Below are 22308 nucleotides of genomic sequence, written 5' to 3' on the forward strand. Positions count from 1 at the left end.
CCATGCAAGCCATCGCAGACCACAGCTTGCTCAGTTTGGAGCAAAGCACGCGTTGTATTACTATTCTCATCAAGGCATCAACACTATGAAAGTACTTCGCAGAAAATCAATCTTTATATACAGGATTACAAAGCATGCAGCAACATGCTTTCTAAGAATGAACGTATTTTTTTATTTCATAATAATGGAAGCCATGTGTTTACGGAAATGACGTCACATATCAGCATTTGTACATAAATTGACCCCCCCCCCCACACACACAAGAATTGCCTCATTGCTAAAAATAGATATACCAGCAGTCATTCGGAAACCCTCGAACATGTTCGTTAAGTCATTCGTATTCGACCGAGGATTTCCGAATGTTTTCGAACATTCAGCCGACATATTCCGAATGCTTGTGAGTTGTTTATTTTCCCAATACAAACGATGCTCCAATAGAAATTCGTTTTGCATTGCGTTTCTATAAATAAAAGAGATTTCCTACTCGGGATTCCACGGATGATCAGGCTGGAAAACAAACTTTGGGCTTGTAGTTTATGAATTTTACAGAGAATATATAACCGTTAAACCAATTTAGCACTTCACAAACATAATTTTAGGCTACGTGAAATATGAATTATAGTTGATGTATTTCTTTAATAGAGGAGTTATATAGTTTAGTGACAGTTCAAAGTCCAAAGTACGCCCGAAGAATGTTTTCTATGTTAACGAGGATGACAACTGGCTGCCATGTGGGTATGAGACTGGCATCTTCAAACACTGGCGGCAAGCTTTTGGGAAAGGTCGCCATAGTAACAGCATCCACTGATGGGTAATGGTTTTAGCTGTGCATTTTGTGATTGACCTCAGCCAGGCCATCAAGTTCATTAAAATAAACCTTTTATATTTACACACTTTTACACTATTATAAAGCAAATATAAAGCAAAATATCAGTAAAGTGGGGGGAACATGCCCCTTTGCCCCCCTCCTACGCCAGTGGTAGCAAGGGATCTTTTATATGCACCATCCCACAGACAGGATAGCACATACCATGGCCTTTGATATACCAGCCGTGTTGCACTGGCTAGAACAAGAGCACATTCATTCATTAATCATCAGCCATTGGATGTCAAACATTTGGTAATTTTGATATACATTCTAAGAGAGGAAACCCACTACATTGAGTGGGGAGATGTATAATGGTGGGTGTCGGGTGCGGGTTTCAGGTGAACAGTGGCCCTCTAAGTCTGAAGATTATGCATTCCCCCTCCCAGTCAAGGCTTAAAATTGACTACCCCCCCCCCCACCACCCCCTACAAACACACACTTATTTTAGGTTAGGTACTTACAAAACTAAACATTCCTAAAGACATCGTAGCACACAAAGCTGACGTACTAAATAGTCAAACAGTATATTGCCTGAAAAAATATAGCTTCCATTGAGAGACAGCTATGAAGCTAGACGTGTCGATGTGCGCTCTGAACTTGCCCCCACCCCCCACCTGGGGGGACTTATGGCAAGCTTTGGAATGTTGTTGGAGTTCTGTATTGCGTATACCGGGTCGCGGGTGACCGTGACTTTGGTGTACGGGGATGCGGACTCCAATAAGAAGAGGAGAGGAAGAGGAGGTCGGAGGAAGGAACATGCTGCAGGGGCGTCTCAGGGGGAACCAAAGCTGGCGGCTCAACCGCCAGTGGCAGTTCCATTTGCGTCGCCGCCACCCGCTTCACCACCGAAGAGGAAGAATACGCCACCGGCGGAATCGACCGCGGAGGTGACAAGTGACCTGTTGGACACTGCTATGGCCTAGTCGCCGCCGCCTCGATACACTTCCACTCCAGTGCCTCCGGTGAAGCGGTCGACTATACAGACCACTCCCGTTGAGAAGCGCCCTGCTGGTCTTGAGGCAACGGCGGCCGTCAAGAGGAAAGCAACATCTCCTGCAAGCCAGCCTGTCCGACAGAGGACACCCCCGGAGGAGGATGTAGATACCTGGCAACTGGCCTTGGGGAAACTTAAGGCTCAGTACCGGGTCTACGTCCAGGGCGACACGACCGATACAGCGAAGCTGAGGGGCTGGTTTTGCAACCAGGACTGGAGACCACTGCCAGACGGGAGCCACTTCGAGCTCCACAACATTCGGCTCCAAAGCTCAGCGACGGGACTCATCGTGACGCACCGGCGCCAGCAGATCTACTGACAAGTGATCCTCCTCTACGAGATGGACAGTTCAACAATCCACAGGATCGTCAAGATGATTTGCGGCACCGGTTACCGCGTGGTCATCAGACATCTACTCTCAAAGAAGCAACTCATCCCATCGCTGACTGCAACTCCGGACATCGGCTCGCCATAGTCGCCAACCTCTCCCCTAACGGCCTTAACGAGACCACTCGCGTGGACATATAGATCGGACTTTAAACTTTTAGACCGTTGTTCAAAATTTTATGTCGAAATTACCCTTTTTTAAAATATATTATTAAATAGTCCGATCCTCTCTTCTTTCTCTTATTTATTTTTGGACTGTCCTTCAAAAATGCTCCAAATTATATAAATATTCGGCCGAGCAGTCAATTCATTTTATTTTTGGCTTGTAATTTTTTTTTTTTTAATCCTACTAATTTCTTTTACTAATTGCTAATTTCAAAATTCTGTCCATTCACCCTCCCCCCACCCCCTTAAATTAGTTATCTAGCTATCTAATTTCTTTTTGACCACCCAATCTAATACAGCGACCAAATTTAATGAGTAGATTTTATTTTTATTGATTATATTAATTAGAGATGTGCATCAAAATTTTAAAGGCCCACTATTTAATTTTTGGATGTAAATTTCAAAATTGTCACCTTAATTTTTCCTGTCCCGGAGCAAGTCACTGGCTATCCAGTGTCCGGGACGGACATGCTCGAAACTCTAGTGGTATATGAGCATGTAAAAATTATTCGCACTTGCACTGAAAAAATATACAGTGAATTTGTCCAGCAAAGTGCTGTATTTAGTGGTGGGTGGATGAGTGAGTGAGTGGGTGGTTGGAAATGAGTGGATGGGTGGGTGGGTGAGTGGAAGATGGGTGGGTTTGGGTGAGTGAGTGGATGCATGGAAGGAAGGATGGGTGGGTGGGTGGGTGTGGATTGATGAATGGGTGGGTGAGTGAATGGATGGATGGAAGGATTGGTTGGGTGGATTGATTGATGGATGGATGGATGGATGGATGGATGGGTGGGTGGGTGGGTGGGTGAATGGATGGGTGGGTGGGTGGGTGGGTGAATGGAAGGATGGGCAGATGTATGGATAGTGGGTTTAATATTTTAAGTGTCATAAGGTCTCCCTGTTTGCAAATCTTTAGAGCCCGCCACCAACCCAGCGAGCCCTGCCGTGCGTCTTCAGTAGAACAGAAGATGCACTAAATGTTTTGCATGAAACCATGGAAAAGATCGCTATTCAAGACTGTGGTTTCCCATGATTTTGAGATATATGTTGACTCTGTCATTTCGAAGAATCAGTGTAATTTGTACAAATAATTTTTACGAGCCATGTGGGCTCGTATGCTAGCCAAGCTAGAAAGTCCTATATGATTTTTTGCGAGCCTCAGGCTCCCAAACTCTCCTCAAAATCACAGACTGGATATATCAATGGAAGGATATATGAGTGGATGGATGGATGGAAGGATAAGTCGATGGATGGATACAATGAGTAAATGTAGATTACCATGTTCAGATGAGGTCTGTTGGTTGCAGAACACTTATAACTACTACATAGTGCACTAACCTGAGATCTGATGGGTTGTGAGCTCAATGCTCATTGGTGGATCCATTGAATTATTTCCAGTTTCAGCCATCACTCTACAGTTGGTATGCTCTGTGGTAAAGTGTGGAAATGTACACATAAAAGATCTCCTAGTGTGGATAAGGAAATTAAAGAACCATTTGTTTAATAGACATTTTTAACAATGGCATGTGCTATCTTTTCTGTTGGATGGTTCATATAAAAGATGCCTTGCTACTAATAATAACATGCAGCAGGTTTCTTCTCTAAGACTTATTTGTCAAAATTACCAAATGTTTGACATCTAATAGCTGATGATTAATCAATGAATGTGCTCTGGTGGTGTTGTTAAACAAAACAAACTTTTAACTGAATTCTACGTGTCAGAATTATCAAATGTTTGACATCTAGAATAGATTTGGTGGTGTCGTGGTTAAGCCATCGGACATAAGGCTGGTACGTACAGGGTTCACAGCCTGGTACCGGCTCCAAACCAGAATGAGTTTTAACGACTCAATGGCTAGGTGTAAGACCACTACACCCTCGTCTCTCTCACTAACCACTAACAATTATCCCACTGTCCTGGACAGAAAGCCCAGATTGCTGAGGTGTGTGCCCAGGACAGTGTGCTTGCATCCTAATTGGATATAAGCATGAAAATAAGTTGAAATGAAATGACATCCAGCAGCTGGTGATGGATTGGTCAGTGTGTTCTATGGTGGTGTTCTAACTCTTTTACTCGGGATTGTTCCGTATTTTTCATACAGAATTGGATTTGCGGCTGCAAGAAGACTGGCACAAGATGGCGCTATGGTGATGATTAGCAGCAGGAAGCAGAAAAACGTTCACGCGGCCGTTAGGAAACTGAAAGACGAACATCTGAATGTAGCTGGTGTGACATGTCACGTGGGACGTGCAGAGGACAGATCAAACTTATTTAAAGAGGTGCTTTCTTATTTATTCATGGTTTATTTAAGAGTTTGAAATGAAAAGTGCTTATTTTCATGTCAGTGTAACTAGCGTGTCATTTTAACCAGAAATTACGGAACAATCTCGAAAGAAATTTAACATTTTTACTTCCGTGTTCGCACTTTCATTCCAGCACTTGCGACGTTCTGCGACCCGAATGTACTCGGCCCATTCTGGGACAAATGCTATGTTCCGAATGCCTCAGCCGAGATTGACTGATTATTGATGAGCGTAATAGCCTCGTTGTGAGAATTGCAAACAATAGTCAGGCGAGACGACACAGAATCACTTAGATTTTGAAGTTTTTGCAAGCACATGTTCAAATTTAAACATGCCTAGTGGAAAGTGTGTTTTTAACAAAACGTGGTGTCGAAAATATGCGTGGATCAGAGAGAGTAAGGACGTGTCAAAGGCTGTGTGTTCCTGTTGTCGCAAGGATATTGAAATAACAAATTAAAGAACTGCTAGAGTAAAGACTTCACTGACTATTATCAGATTAACATGGTTAAGCCTAAACTACTGGAAAACTTTAAATTCTTGCCAACTAGAAAAGGATATTTGTGAAGCTTACAATGCTAAACATGTTAAACTTGACGACATTATCTGCAAATGGTAAGTACTGTCTATATAAACATACATTTTCTATTAAAAAACATTGTTCGAAAAGGCTGGTTAAGGTTTGTATTTATGGTCCTTGAAAACATAAGGTAGGTCCTTGAAAAGTCCTTGAAAAGTGCTTGAATTTTATGGGTCCTTGCCTGTATGAACCATGTTTATACATACTGGCCATCAGACACAAGGCTGGTAGGTACAGGGTTTCACAGTCTGTTACTGGCTCCCACCCAGAGTGAGTTTTATTGACTCAATGGATAGGTTACGCCCACTACACCCTCCTCTCCTCCCCCAATAACCACTAAGAACTATCAACTAACCCACTGTCCTGGACAGCCCAGATACCCTGAGAGATGTGCCCAGGACAGTGTGCTTGAACCTTAATTGGATATAAGCACGAAAATAAAACTGAAATGAAAAATGATTTATGCATTGATAATACAGGATGCTTGCTTGATTGATTGATTCAAAACTTAACTTTCATAATACATTTATAAGAAAGATGCTTGTGTTAGAAAAAGGATTATAACGTCACAATATTTTTAAAATTTTCAATGATGAGAATCAAATATTTCATGTTGCTACTCCGTAAGAATAATGAAAGTAGTGTAATATTAAACCATTAACATGACCAAGTTCAAAACCCTTAGTTAGACATAAAAAAGTATCATCAAATCAGGGGCGTAGGCTGGGGGGTGGGGTTGGGGGGGGGGTTTGGACGAACCCACCCACCCCCCTGCTGAAGCAAATGGTCCGCTTTCAGAACTAAAACATACAGGTTTTTACATATGGAGTTTCTGTTGGTGCAAAAACAAAATAGAAAAAGGGTCCACTTGGTTCATATTCGACCCTCACCCCCCCCACCCCCCCACCCCCACCCCCCACCCCCCACCCCCCGCCCATACCAGGTTTAGATCACGCTACGCCCCTGCAAATAACATTCCAAGTTTAGACTGGTTGTTGCTTAATTTATGTGCTTAATTTATGTTTGCATTTTACAAACACACACAAAAAATTTGGTAAATTTTATATACCGGTACTTGATTTAAGAATGTACTTACTATATTCAAAACATTACCTAATTATTAATACAACTGAGATACTTCAATAGCTGATAATTTTTAGTACAATGACATGATGATACATTTTCAAATATTTTATTTTCACAGACACTCGAGCAGTTTGGTGGTATAGATATTTTAGTGTCAAACGCTGCAGTGAATCCCATGTTTGGACCAATTTTAGATGTAAGTAATAATATCACATAATCCAGGGGCAGGTCCAGGGAATATATTTTTAGGCGGGTTGGGGGAGACTAATGCAAAAAAGGCATATAAACCAACTTGTCAAAAAGGAATCGAAATGGAAAAATGGAAAACAAATTAAAAGAGGGGGGAAAAAGGGGGTACTTGAACATGTTTAGGGGAAATGGGTCCACCCATACACACTTTGGATCTGCCTCTAATCATTCATTGTACTTCTTACTATGAAAACAATTCCTGGCTATAATCGCAGGCTATGTCCACAGTAAGCGTGTTTGAACCCTCTGGATATATGCATGGTAGATGCATGTTATACATGTATATGCATGTTATATATACATGTTATATATGCTTGTTATACCTGTGTATATGCATGTTATATATGCATATTATATATGCATGTTATATATGCATGTTATATATGTATGTTATATATACATGTTATATATGCTTGTTATACCTGTGTATATGCATGTTATATATGCATATTATATATGCATATTATATATGCATGTTATATATGCATGTTATATATGCATGTTATATATGTATGTTATATATGCATGTTAATGCCTACCAGACAAACCAAATCATGGTACCTTGTCCTGTAACCACAGTGTGTGGCATTTCTCAGTGAAACTTTTGTTCCTTGTTTGAAATACAGTGAAACCCCTTTAAACTGGACACCCATGGGACCAAGTTAAAAAAAAGTCCAGTTTTAAGGGGTATCTGGTTTAGAGAGGTTTTTTGCTGTACTGATATTTAAAAAGGGACCGTGAAAAATGCCCAGTTTTGAGGGAATTCCAGTTTACAGTTTAGAGGAGTTTCACTGAGTACTTTTTTTCACATCTATAGTCCTGTGGCATTTCTTTTATCTTAGTGTATTATCATTAATCAACTTCATATTTGTCCATAACTTCACATTCAAGAATTCCCGATGTTATCTGGAAGCAAGAAAAGGCTTAGTATATCTGTAATGAGCTGAAGTGTTCAGAACTGAACACGTAGCAATTTAATTGGACATTATCAGGCTGTACATAGAGAATAATACATGAGTGGCCGTTAGATACCATTTATCTTACAACAAGTTGTTTTAAAATGTATCTAACGAGCAAAAGCAAGTTTGATACGTTTTTAAACAGTGAGTTGTAAAATAAATGGTATCTAACGGACAAGAATGTATTATTCAATTTCTTACATAGCCTCAAAAACCAGGTTTTAAAAATTAAAAAAAAAAAATCAACGAAGTTATTTACACCCCTTGCACTTTTGTGGCTAACTTACGTGGCACAGACAAATGATTATCATGTTAACTATACGTCACAGTGTAATCGATTTCGATCATGCTGTTTTTTCATTGGATGTATGGCATTGGTGACCTGGTTCAGCCAGTCGTATGTCTTGAAATTGTTAACACAAGTACATGTGCAAACAATCATATGTTATCAAAAATAACGAATGGTGTTCTCAACAACGGATTTCTCGCTCCAGCCAGTGCACCACGACAGGTACATCAAAGGCTGTGGTATGTGTTATCCTGTCTATGGGATGGTGCATATAAAAGATCCCTTGCTGCTAATCAAAAAGAGAAGCCCATGAAGTGGCGACAGTGGGTTTCCTCTCTCAATATCTGTGTGGTCTGACACCATATAACCATAAATAAAATGTGTTCAGTGTGTCATTAAATAAAACATTTCCTTCCTTCCTTCTCACCAACAGGTGTCTAAGAATTTTTTTTTCATATTTTACAGCTTATCTATTATTAACTTTCGTGTTACTCACAACATTTTTCTTAAGTTATCAATTTTGGTAAATCCTACGTGGTATTTATAGTAGCTCGAAATACACTTTATGTGAAACGGTAAAGGTACATACCTCAGAAAGTGGGATCAGTGACTTTAAATGTTCTTAGCAGACAGGTGGTCGTTTAACAAAGTCCTGTCTACAGCAGACTGCACTAGGAGATTAGCAGACAGGTGGTCGTTTAACAAAGTCCTGTCTACAGCAGACTGCACTAGGAGATCAGCAGACAGGTGGTCGTTTAACAAAGTCCTGTCTACAGCAGACTGCACTAGGAGATTAGCAGACAGGTGGTCGTTTAACACAGTCCTGTCTACAGCAGACTGCACTAGGAGATTAGCAGACAGGTGGTCGTTTAACAAAGTCCTGTCTACAGCAGACTGCACTAGTAGATCAGCAGACAGGTGGTCGTTTAACAAAGTCCTGTCTACAGCAGACTGCACTAGGAGATCAGCAGACAGGTGGTCGTTTAACAAAGTCCTGTCTACAGCAGACTGCACTAGGAGATCAGCAGACAGGTGGTCGTTTAACACAGTCCTGTCTACAGCAGACTGCACAGTGGTCGTTTAACAAAGTCCTGTCTACAGCAGACTGCACTAGGAGATTAGCAGACAGGTGGTCGTTTAACAAAGTCCTGTCTACAGCAGACTGCACTAGGAGATTAGCAGACAGGTGGTCGTTTAACAAAGTCCTGTCTACAGCAGACTGCACTAGGAGATTAGCAGACAGGTGGTCGTTTAACAAAGTCCTGTCTACAGCAGACTGCACTAGGAGATTAGTAACAACGGCTTTTATTAACATCACACGTTAATCTCACCTCCACAGCTGTTAATAACATCATTAGTTTTAAATGTTCTTAGCAGACAGGTGGTCGTTTAACAAAGTCCTGTCTACAGCAGACTGCACTAGGAGATTAGTAACAACGGCTTTTATTAACATCACACGTTAATCTCACCTCCACAGCTGTTAATAACATCATTAGTTTTAAATGGATTCGAGATGTTATCTCTCTTATCATTATTGTAATTCTGTCTAACTATACTAAAAAACCAGCCATTTCATATCAAGTTCATGTTGTTTAATGTAATAAATTTCCATAAAGCTTGGGACAGTTGGAAATTATTTACCGACTGTTTTGTGTCACAAATTATTTCACATAAGAAGGAAGGAAGGAAATGTTTTATTTAACGATGCACTCAATACATTATAATTACGGTTACATGGCATTGGACATATGGTTAAAGGTATTGTCAACTCAAACAAGAGCCTTATGTGTTGGAAAGATGCATACCCGGACCACCAACACATACTGACACTTTAGCAAAAGAAAAACGCGTAATTTTAGAGTTAATAAAAAACCATGATTATTCCTGCTAACTGAGGGCAGCCATTTTGTTTCGTTTTTGTGACGTCCAGTGGGATAGCTTGGGGCGAAGTGACGTAAGCTCCTGACCATCTCCTGTATGTACAGTATAAACAAAAGCAGTAATTTTTGACAAGGTGCTTCTCTTTGATCAACCTGACTTGTAAAACAGCATAAATGACGTAATAATATAATAAACTATTTAACTAAATATATTTCAAGTTGCATTAATGGAACAAAATGGGGTTATAGTATTTTTCTCTGTTAAATAATCCAAAGGAAAAATGTACACTATTATGCCTACTGATATGCTACGTTGGAGCAAAAACGACAACCCACAATACCCAAGTGATAATTTGTTTTTGGGGGGGGACTACGTAATTGGTCAGTTCTGTGGTTTTAGATGGAAAAGTCTACTTAATCAATAGTTTTACAGAACTATTTACAGTAATAAACCATGTCCATTAGCATTTTAGGGGCGACAGGTAATATTCCACAATACTGGAATGTATTTTTGTGTCTAGACAGCGTCAATTAATTGGCTCGTCTGGTTACCAATCAAATACACACCTGCCAATCAGGAATCACAGGTAGAAGCAACTAACAGCATAGACCAATTAACTAAGAAAACACTCCGTGTATCATTTCAGTACGTAGGTTAATGCATGGACAAAACATTGTTAATTATTTCGACTTGTTGTGTAGCCACTTTGACAATGGTATTTTATTTTGTATTGAAAAATAATATATATATAGTGCTGGATATACTTATTGCTGGCTTACTGGGATGTGTATTATTACAGAACATTGCAATGTATGACTATTTATCATCCCGCAAAAACCAGGTAGATTGTGTTTCTCTAGTTCTAAGGCTCATTCCTGACGTTACGCTTTAAGTATTACATAACCACCAGCTCGCCAGAGGGCATACTCATTGAGATGGTACAAAATGGCTGCTACCGTTATATACAATAGCCGTCACATTTAACCGTTTTATTAATTAACTGTACAATTATACTCGTTGATATTAAGCAATAACGTGCATTATATATCGTTGAATATGCATACCAGGCCAAATGCCTTAATTGTCCCTTCCTTTAAGGACCACACAGATATATAGAGAGGAAACCCGCTGTCGCCACTTCATTGCCTACTCTTTTCGATTAGCAGCAAGGGATTTTTTACATGCACCATCCCACAGACAGGATAACACATACCACGGCCTTTGATATACCAGAATTAGTGCACTGGCTAGAGCGAGAAATAGCCCAATGAGCCCACTGACAGGGATCGATCCCAAACTGACCACACATCAAGCGAACACGTTACCACTGGGCTACATCCTGCCTCCTTCACATTAGAATGTACCATGTTAATCTCACCTCCACAGCTGTTAATAACATCATTAGTTTTAAATGGATTCCAGATGTTATCCCTCTTACCATTATTGTAATGTTGTCTGATAACTATACTCAAAAACAGATCCATTTCGTTTAATATAATAATGTTTCAAAATACTTCTCATGATACTTCCTCCCATCCCTAGAGCATTACATAACATTTGAATGGCCCCAAAGTAGTAAGCCGGCCTCAGTGGTGTAGTGGTTTAATCATCGGACATAAGGCTAGTAGGTACAGGATTCACAGCCCGGTGCCAGCTCCCACCCAGAGCGAGTTTTAACGACTTAATGGGTAGGTGTAAGACCACTACACCCTCTTCTCTCTCACTAATCACTAACAACTAACCACTAACAACTAACCACTAACCTACTGTCCTGGACAGACAGCCCAGATAACTGAGGTGTATCCGGCAGGGTTTCTACCAGATAGTAAAACGGGTATGGTGCCATACCCAAACAATTTTTCAGATTTTTTTTTTAAAGTTAACCTTTTGACAAAATTAATTACTCTTATAATTACTGTATGATTTTCTTAACCTAAGTCTAAACTTAACCCATTTTCTTTCTGTGGGAGGCCCCACATACACCCTGTTGACTGGTTGCATGCAGTTTTATAGCGCCATACCCAAAAATGTCTTTCTGGCAGAAACACTGGTATGCCCAGGACAGCATGCTTGAAACTTAATTGGATATAAGCATGAAAATCAGTTGAAAGGAAAGGAACTAGGTGAAGGGGGAGGGAAATGGTATAAAGATGTAAAATTTTGCATTACATAATTGTTTAAAAAAAATTGTATTACTATTATTTTTATTTTTATTCATTGCCCAGGACAATTTGATTAATGTCAAGGTTAGGGCCTTGAAGTGATCACTTTAAAAATGATAAAATCATAGTAGTTTTTGTATATTAGTATTAATTATAATATTTTTTGTATTTTGCAGACATCGGAGGAAGCATGGGATAAGGTAACCTATTTTTCACTTACTACTGCATTTTTCTTTCTTACCATTTGTCAGATTCATATTAATGACAGTAAATAGACTTGTCAAAAACAAGTTAAAAAAATATCTAAGAATTGTCAATAGAGAGAAGGATGAATATAGGCATTTTAATGCATGGGTGTATGTCTGGAAGAATGCAGAAATAATGGATTGAAGGAAAGATGGATGGACGGATGGTAGGAATGAATGAAATATGTATGGATGGATGGAAGGAAAGATGGATGGATTGTAGGAAAGATTTATGGATGGATGGATGGAAGGACAGATAGATGGAAGGAAAGATGGATGGATGGAAGGAAAGATGGATGAAAAGATGGATAGATGAAAGGAAATTTTCATGGATGGGTGTATGGATTGATGGAAGGAAAGGTAGGTGGATGGACAGGTGGATGAATGGATGGATGGGAGGAAATATTGATGGATAGGTGGATGTATGGATGGGAGGAAAGGTGGGTGGATGAATGGATGGATGAAGGAAATATGGATGGAGGTTTGGATAGTAGGTAAGAGGGGCGAGATGTAGCCCAGTGGTAAAGCGCTTGCTTGATGAGTGGTCGGTCTGGGATTGATCCCCGTCAGTGGGCCCATTGGGCTATTTCTCACTCCAGCCAGTGTACCATGACTGGTTCATCAAAGACTGGTATGTGTTATCCTGTCTGTAGGATAGTGCATATAAAAGATCCCTTGCTACTAATCGAAAAGAGTAGCCCATGAAGTGTTGACAGCAGGTTTCCTCTCTCAGTATCTGTGTGGTCCTTAACCATATGTCAAATGCCATATAACCATAAATAAAATGTGTAATATTTCCTTCCTTTGGTAGGTAAGATGGATGGATTAATGGGAGAAAAGGTGGATGGGTGAAAGGAAAGAGTATGGATGGGTGGATGGATGGATGAAGGAAAGATGAATGGATGAATGGAAGGAAAGGTGGATGGATTAAAGGAAAGAGGGATGAATGGATGGATGAAGGAAAGGTGGATGGATGGATGGAAAGATGGATGGATGAAAGGAAAGATTGATGGAGTTGGATGGATGGATGGAAGGAAAGGTGGATGGATTAAAGGAAAGAGGGATGGATGAAGGAAAGGTGGATGGATGGATGGAAAGATGGATGGATGAAAGGAAAGATTGATGGAGTTGGATGGATGGATGGAAGGAAAGGTGGATGGATTAAAGGAAAGAGGGATGGATGAAGGAAAGGTGGATGGATGGATGGAAAGATGGATGGATGAAAGGAAAGATTGATGGAGTTGGATGGATGGATGGAAGGAAAGGTGGGTGTATGAATGGAAGGAAGAAAAGATGGATGAATAATTGGGTGAATGGAAGGAAAGATGGATGGATGTTTGGGTGGTAAGTAAGATGGATGGATGGATGGAAGGAAAGGTGGATGGATGTTTGGGTGGTAAGTAAGATGGATGGTTGGATGAAAGGAAAGGTGGATGGGTGAAAGACAAGAGTAATAGATGGGTGGATGGAAGGAAAAATAGATGGATGGATGGAAGGAAAGATGGATGGATAATTGGGTGAATGGAAGGAAAGATGGATGGATGTTTGGGTGGTAAGTAAGATGGATGGATGGATGGAAGGAAAGGTGGATGGGTGAAAGACAAGAGTAATAGATGGGTGGATGGAAGGAAAAATAGATGGATGGATGGAAGGAAAGATGGATGGATAATCGAAGGAAAGGTCGATGGATGAAAGGAAAGAGTAATGGATGGGTGGGTGGATGGATGAAGGAAAGGTGGATGGATGAATGGAAAGATGGATGGATGAAAGGAAAGACTGATGGATAGGTGGATGGAAGGAAAAGTGAGTGGATGAATGGATGGATAGAAGGAAAGGTGGATGGATAAATGGAAAAAAGATAGATGGATGTATTGGAAGGAAAGATAGATGGATAGAAAAAAATATAAATGGATGTAATAAAAGATGGATGAATGAATGGACAGATGGATGGCTGGAAAGATGGATGGATGGATGGATGGAAGGAAATATGGATGAATGGAAGGAAAGATGGATGGATGGATGCATGTCTTGAAGAAAGCAGAAAGAATCAATGGATGGATGAATGGATACACAGATGGACGGATGGATGCACAGATGGATGGATGGATGAAATTTGGATGGATGGATGGAAGGAAATACGGATGGATGGATAGATGGTTAGATAGATGAAAGGTGAGATGGATGGATGGAAGGATGGAAGGGAGGGAGGAAATGTGGATGGAAGGAAATGGGATGTATGGATGAATGGAAAATATGGATCGATGGATGGAAGGAAGGAAGGAAAGATGAATGGAGAGATATACAAATGGACAAACCTACTGAAAAATATATTTACTTTTATTTATTTCTTCATTTTGAAAAATATATTTTATTATTTCCCACTTGAATTGTTTTGAATGCTTGCAGCCAGTTTTTTATTATTTTTATTTTTATGTGCTATTAATTTTCCAGATATTTGAGATCAACGTGAAAAGCTCGTTCTTGTTATGTAAAGAAGTTGTTCCTCACATGGAGGCGAGAGGGTAATAGCAATAATACAGCTGTTCTGTCTTTGTAACAATGTCTGAGACCTGGAACATAGTTCCGTGGGTATAATGTTTGCTTGAGGTACGAGTGGTCAAGGGATCGATTCCTCTCAGTGAACTCACTGGGTTATCCTCCCATTGAAGAGGCAGGATGTAGCCCAGGGTAAAGCGTCTGCCTGTCTGTCTAGGATCGTCCCCCGTCAGTGAGCCCATTGAGCTATTTCTCATTCCAGCCAGTGCACCACGACTGGCATTTCAAAGGCCGTGGTATGTACTATCCTGTCTGTGAGATTGTGCATATACAAGATCCCTTGCTACTTGTCTATTGTTTAAAAGTTTGTTTCAGCTTCATTTTCGTGCTTATATCCAATTAAGCTTCAAGCACACTATCCTGGGCACACACACGGTTATCTGGGTCGACTGTCCATGACAGTGGGTTAATGTTAATTGTTAGTGGTTAGTGGTTAGAGAAAGGAGAGAGATAGTGGCCTTACACCTACCCATTGAGTCCTTAAGAACTCGCTCTGGGTTGGAGCCGGTACAGGGAAGTGAACCCTGTACCTACCAGCCTGTAGTCCGATGGCTTAACCACTGCGCCACCGAGGCCGGTCTGTTTAAAAGGTATTTCCACATTTGAAGGTCACAGGCTCTATGTGTCACTCTGTTGTAACTAAATCCACGTGTTACAGGTTTGTTGTTTAACTCCCTCCCTTGAATTCCATCTCATTTCTTCCCGATCTGGCAACTCATCCTATCTTTCAACTTCTTTTGCTGTCCATCTCCACACCCCAGTCCTTGTCTCTCCAACCGCGACAGGTGCTTGTCTCTTGTGGCTATCTGTGCGGGAGAGTGTTCAGTAGGGTTAGACAGTTGCAGCTGGTTAAGCTGGAGGGGTAAGAATAAAATACTTAAAGGGAATATTACTATTAAACCAGACAGCGGACCAGTCTACTCGCATGCAATACATGTGGCTAAAAAAAGTGGGTCATCCCCCATTAGGGTCTCCACGAGTACTCGAGTATTTGGGCATGGGTTGAGTCTAGCAAGACTCAAGTCCGTTCACAGGACTCGAATACCCGTACCAGGTGGAATACAATGATCAACTATAATACATTGGACTATGTAGGGACAATAATTTCAGCAGTAGATAATCAATGATATAAGTTACACAATAATTATAAGATCATGCACTAGTTTCTCTTTCGACCTGCCTCGGTGGCGTTGTGGTTAGGCCATCAGTCAACAGGCTGGTAGGTACTGGGTTCGGATTCCAGTTGAGGCATGGGATTTTTAATCCATATACCGACTCCAAACCCTGAGTGAGTGCTCTGCAAGGCTCAATGGGTAGGTGTAAACCACTTGCACCGACCAGTGATCCATAACTCTGACCGGCCTCGGTGGCGTCGTGGCAGGCCATCGGTCTACAGGCTGGTAGGTACTGGGTTCGGATCCCAGTCGAGGCATGGGATTTTTAATCGAGATACCGACTCCAAACCCTGAGTGAGTGCTCAGCAAGGCTCAATGGGTAGGTGTAAACCACTTGCACCGACCAGTGATCCATAACTGGTTCAACAAAGGCCATGGTTTGTGCTATCCTGCCTGTGGGAAGCGCAAATAAAAGATCCCTTGCTGCCTGTCGTAAAAAGAGTAGCCTATGTGGCGACAGCGGGTTTCCTCTAAAAACAGTGTCAGAATGACCATATGTTTGACGTCCAATAGCCGATGATAAGATAAAAAATCAATGTGCTCTAGCGGCGTCGTTAAATAAAACAAACTTTATTTTTGATCCATAACTGGTTCAACAAAGGCCATGGTTTGTGCTATCCTGCCTGTGGGAAGCGCAAATAAAAGATCCCTTGCTGCTAATCGAAAAGAGTAGCCCATGTAGTGGCGACAGCGGGTTTCCTCTCAAAATCTGTGTGGTCCTTAACCATATATCTGACGCCATATAACCGTAAATAAAATGTGTTGAGTGCATCGTTAAATAAAACATTTTTTTTTTTTTTTTTTTAGTTTCTCTTTTTAAACTGACTGTCCATCCATCACAACACTGAACTTATCAACCAGTTTCTAAATGCAATACAATGGCATGATTTGCCATCCATGTTCAGGGCTGTAATTAAGATGCATAATGTTATTTTACTTTATTCCTTAATCTCATCATCATCATCATCTAGTGTAAGTGTCTGGTACTCAAGTCTGGGTCGAGTTTGACCCTCAAGTACTCGAGTGCAATATTTTTGAACACGTGGAGGGCCTGCTCCCCATATCAAATCCTTTGCATCCTCTTTCCCCCTCACCCTTTTCATTCTGTATTGTTCCTAACTATATTCGGACATGAAATATAGGCCACCATGACCTACTTTTGTCAACAGCAGCTTATTATAAAAACTGTTTACCTTCCAGATCTGGGTCAGTTATACTGATCAGTTCGATTGCAGCCTATGCCCCGATGCATGTAAGTGATTTTGACTTGATGTCTGCAAAGTTTATTTACAACAGCATTATACTTTGTAAAAACAGATATGTGTAACTTTTATATGGAAACCTGTAGCAATAGACAATTGGCACTTTTGTTTTGAAATATTTTTGCCAAATTCGTTTACAATAGATGTACATTATATTTATATTTGTTTCATTAGCAAATGGTTATTAATTTATACCGTAATTTAGTTTGTTAATGGTTACAATTACTATTTATTAATACAATTGAATATAAAAAATATTCATCGTTAAATAAAATAAAGTAAAACGTAAGATTATTAAGATGATGAAAAATATTGCAGTTTTTACATCCAAAAAAATCAAGTAAGTACTGAAGTAATTAATAAACAGAAGAAGAAAAGAAATGCAAGTGTGAAAATACTTTAAATAAAAAAAATTGGGCTCTTTTAAAAAATTGTTTTATAAGTTTTGATTTAATAAAATATGATCTTAGTAGACTGTTAAACTTAACTGAACACATTTTATTGGTCTTATATTTTATTATATTAATATTTAAATTAGATTATAATAATAGCAATTGCATTGTGATTAATATATATATATATATATTTTTTAAAGTTATTAGGGGCATACTCAGTGAGTAAAACTGCGTTGATAGGACTCGGAAAGGCACTGGCTCCAAGCCTTGCAGATCTTAACATTCGGATAAATGTCATTGCTCCTGGAATCATCAAAACCAAATTCAGTGAAGCGGTGAGAAACCTTATTCTGCAATATTTCATTTTTTCTTGGGTTTTTTCTTTTTCTTGTTTCAATTTTCTTTTCTTTTTTTAATTAAATTTAATAGAAAACCCCCCCAAAAAACAACCCAACAATCCAGTACAATGATCTCCATCAAAGAATCCATTGTTTTGTTTCCCATTCCTATGGGATGATGCATATAAAAGATCCCTTGCTGCTAATAAAAAAAGAGTAGGCCATGAAGTGGCGACAGCGGGTTTCCTCTCTCAATATCTGTGTGGTCCTTAACCATATGTCCGACGCCATATAACTGTAAATAAAATGTGTTGAGTGTCGTTAAATAAAACATTTCATTCTTCTTTTTTCTTTTTTTATGAGTGGTGTAGCATAAAGTTGTGTATGTGCTATCTTGCCCAGTGTTTCCTAGTTGATATAATATACAAATGTCCTATCAGCTTGTTCTGAATGTGCACGTAAAACCCTATGACCTGACCTGACCTGAGCTGTGTTATGTCAGCAAGATCAAACTTTCTCATAGGACCCATTGGGTTTCTTGTTCCAACCAGTGTCCCATGTATATCAAAGACCATGGTATGTGATGTCTTGTCTGCACACAAATGATCCCGTGATGATAAAGAAAAAATATAATGGGTTTCCTGTGAAGACTATTAGTCTCAATTACTAAATATCTGACATCCGGTGATTAATTAATCAGTATGCTCTAGTGGTGTTGTTAATGAAACCTTTTTCATTGAGGAGGGGTGGGACGTAGCCCAGTGGTACAGCGCTCGTTCGATGAGCAGTCGACATGGGATCGATCCCCGTTAGTGGGCCAATTGGGCTATTTCTCATTCCAGCCAGTGCACCATGACTGATATATCAAAGGCCATGGTATGTGATATCCTGTCTGTAGGATGATGCATATAAAAGATCCCTTGCTGCTAATCGAAAAGAGTAGCCCATGAAGTGGCGACAGCTGGTTTCCTCTCTCAATATCTGTGTGGTCCTTAACCATATGTCTGACGCCATATAACCGTAAATCAAATGTATTGAGTGTGTCGTTAAATACAACATTTCTTTCTTTTTTTCACCGAGTTGAGAATTAAATCCCCTTTCTTCTTTCAGCTGTGGAAGAATGACACGACCCGGAAACTGGCAGAAAATACCGTACTGATGAAGAGGTGAGTTTGAAACCCAGACGATTGATAACAGCGTAAACCAACACATGCCACTAGCTTGGAAAACTTCCATAAACATGTAACCTACACCTACCACTTTTTATTTTCTGTGAAAGTAAATAAACGTTATTTAGATATTATATGAAGCGGGCAGGTTTCGTCTAAGCACATATCGAACCTCCTATAAACCTCACTAGACTCCTAACCCCACCCCCATTAAACTTCTTGCACACACCCCTGCCTCCATTTCAGAATTTGCTGGCATTATGGTTATTTGATGCCCACCTTTTTTTCTTTCTCTGAAGGCATTAACCTGAGGTAAAAAATTAATCATTTGCCAGTATCTAATAGATAATAACACCAGCAAATCTTAAAACTCCATATGGTTATATCCACTGTAAACTGAAATGTTTCCCTATATTTTGTCAAAGAAATACCTGCCAGAAGCTAGCCTGAGACCCTTGGACAGTTGACTTGGCCTGTCCCACTTTCTAATGACATCATTAGCTTTGTGGGTGTTATTCACATTTTATTTCAACTTATTTTCATATTTATATCCAATTAAGGTTCAGGCACACTGTCCTGGGAACACACCTTAGCTATCTGGGCTGTCTGTCCAAGACAGAGGGTTAGTTTTTAGTGAGAGAGAATACGGTGTAGTGGTCTTACACCTACCCATTGAGTCATTAAAACTCACACTGGGTGGGAGCCGGTACGGGGCTGCGAAACCAGTACCGACCAGCCTTATGTCCAATGGCTTAACCACGACACCGCTGAGGTCAGTGGGTGTTACTGTCTATTTGATGCGGGAAAACAATGTAATTACCCAGTCACAGAACATACTCACCAGCAGTTTACAATTAGCAGAAATAATTTCAGTCTAGTTTAAACACTTGCATTATGCAATTGCCTGTCTTAAATTGTCACTCTTCAATACCCACAGGAAGGGACGTAGCCCAGTGGTACAGTGATCACCTGATGCACGGTATTACTAGGATCAATCCCCATTGATGGACCCACTGGGCTATTTTTCGTTCCAGCCAGTGTACCATGGTATATCAAAGGCCATGGTATATGCTATCTAGTGTGGGATGGTGCATATAAAAGATCCCTTGCTACTAATGGAAAAATGTAGTGGGTTTCCTCTCTAAGACTATATGTCAAAATTACCAAATGTTTGACATCCAATAGCCGATGATTCATAAATCAATGTGCTCTAGTGGTGTCATTAAACAAAACAAACTTTTTCTTCAATACACCACAGGTGGATCCATATCAGGTTTGACAGCATTTGGATAGGGCCTACATTTTCAACAAACAAAATTTTGACTGAATGTTTTTTGTTTTTAAAACCAATCCTCATATTGCATACAATAAAGTTTTTCTTGTATATTGAAAATTGAAATTTTTGTATCATGTACTACAGTTTGAAGTATTTGTTTTTCAGGATTGGAACACCCGAAGAGTGTGGTGGTATCGTTTCCTTCCTCGCGTCCGACGATGCCTCCTACATCACAGGGGAGACAATTCTAATAACTGGTGGAATGCAAGCACGGCTATAGATAGTTATGTTGACTTTGTTGTTACATCTGTGAATAACAAGAGTATATCACACTTAACAATGATACTAATCTAGTGAAATAAACTTCACATCAGTTCATAGTGATCATATGATTGATTATATGGTATAATTTCCCCAGTCTATAGCACAGGCCTACGGTATTAAGAACTTGATTTTTGAATGTCACCAGATGTAAAATTCAGTGTTGTCAAATGAAGACTTATCTACAAATTAAAGTACTGAATGACAATATTCTTCAACACAGACGATTGAATAACCCTTGTGATTGCAAAAAAAAAACAAAAAAAAAACAAATCGAGCCAATATCTTTTCTAATTTGCATGTTAAAAGAGCATTTCACAGTTGAGCCAGCAGTTGTTTTGTTTACCTACATTTTAGAAAAAATTCTTTGATAAAGGTTGGATCAAAATAAAAGTTTGAAATGTGGTTGTTTTTAAAAGTGACAGACCCTAATTTTTAAACACCACGGCATAATGTCACTATTAGACACATTCTTCATAATTAAAATCAAAATATTTTAAAGATTTTATTGTTTACATTATCCATTTCCGTACGACTTGGTGTTTCTCATTATCCTGGTGTTTCTAATACATTGCATCACAAAATGCTTCTTTTTTTCTTTTTTTTAAACGCATGTACCTCCAAGACACAAGGGGTTATGGCAATGAGCTCTAATCTATTGTTTAAAGGGTATTTCCCCATTTCAATGTCACAGACTCTTTGTGTCACTTTATATTGTAACTAAATCCATGTGTTACAGGTTTGTTGATTAACTAATCGTCGCGTCCATTTTCACGGGTTGAAACTACGGTAGGTCCTGCAACTTTAAAAAAAATCCAATTTCACATCCTGTGATATATACCAGTACTATATTTTATAAACAGCAGTTAAGAAATTATTCATAGATGTATCATATGGACTACCAAACATGGATGGACTTGACGTATTCTAAACACCCTGGACTAGCCGGAGATGAGCTTCTCTTGACAACGAAGCATTCCTCCTTAGGCTGTGAGGCACGCCTCTTTTAGGGTGTATACTACCAAATCAAATCCCATAGACGACAATAGTAACATATGTGGCTAAAACTCCTACCTGCAACATATCAATCGACATAAACGCCACGGATATAAATACTACCACCCCTCACCCTTAAAGTGAATCACAAAAACGTGGGTGTCAAGCTGCTCATTTCTGAGATAACGGGTAGCGTGTATGACTACCGTAGTTCCGCACAAAATTTGAGTACATACATGTTCCAAGCACAAGGCTACTCGACACAGTGGTACTAGATGAAATAAAATTGCATACATTTTTAGCCCAGATGAAACTGAATTTTTTTACAACCAACACACTCACATTTATAACCAATCACAGGACTTGTGGTGTTCACTTCTCTATCAAAAGTTGGGTGTACCTCGAACTTTGAACCAGCCGGAAGTTATTTGGTTTAGTACTACCTGTAGCATCAAAAATTAAAGACTGAAATATACGGTGCAGATCCAAGGGATGGGTGATGTGGGAGTGCATCCTAACACTTTACTTTGATGTTTCCTGAAAATCCAGTGTTTAAATGATGAATATCATAAATATTTTTAATAAAAATTTATATTATTTGGCTTTGTGTTATGTTATTGCAATAATTTTCAAAACAGTATGAGATATAAATCTGAA

At 39.6% G+C, this 22308-nt stretch overlaps 2 protein-coding genes across 3 annotated transcripts in view; one reads left to right on the forward strand and one right to left on the reverse strand.

The window, feature by feature from the left end:
* Positions 1-22308, reverse strand: part of LOC121388162 (dehydrogenase/reductase SDR family member 4-like) — a 75278-nt gene that overhangs the window by 42881 nt on the left and 10089 nt on the right. The window lies entirely within an intron of this gene.
* LOC121388161 (dehydrogenase/reductase SDR family member 4-like) lies at positions 490-21048 on the forward strand. Of its 2 annotated transcripts, XM_041519399.1 has the most exons (9): positions 490-811; positions 4514-4691; positions 6497-6574; positions 12095-12118; positions 14615-14685; positions 17095-17146; positions 17752-17886; positions 19000-19055; positions 20500-21048. In XM_041519399.1, exons 1-9 carry the CDS (start codon positions 693-695, stop codon positions 20612-20614), a joined length of 828 nt encoding a protein of 275 aa, XP_041375333.1. In that variant the 5' UTR covers positions 490-692; the 3' UTR covers positions 20615-21048. The 2 variants fall into 2 exon arrangements, with proteins under 2 accessions (XP_041375333.1, XP_041375334.1); XM_041519400.1 differs by lacking the exon at positions 17752-17886.

Source organism: Gigantopelta aegis, chromosome 14 (assembly GCF_016097555.1).
Source record: "Gigantopelta aegis isolate Gae_Host chromosome 14, Gae_host_genome, whole genome shotgun sequence".
Lineage (NCBI taxonomy): Eukaryota > Metazoa > Mollusca > Gastropoda > Neomphalida > Peltospiridae > Gigantopelta > Gigantopelta aegis.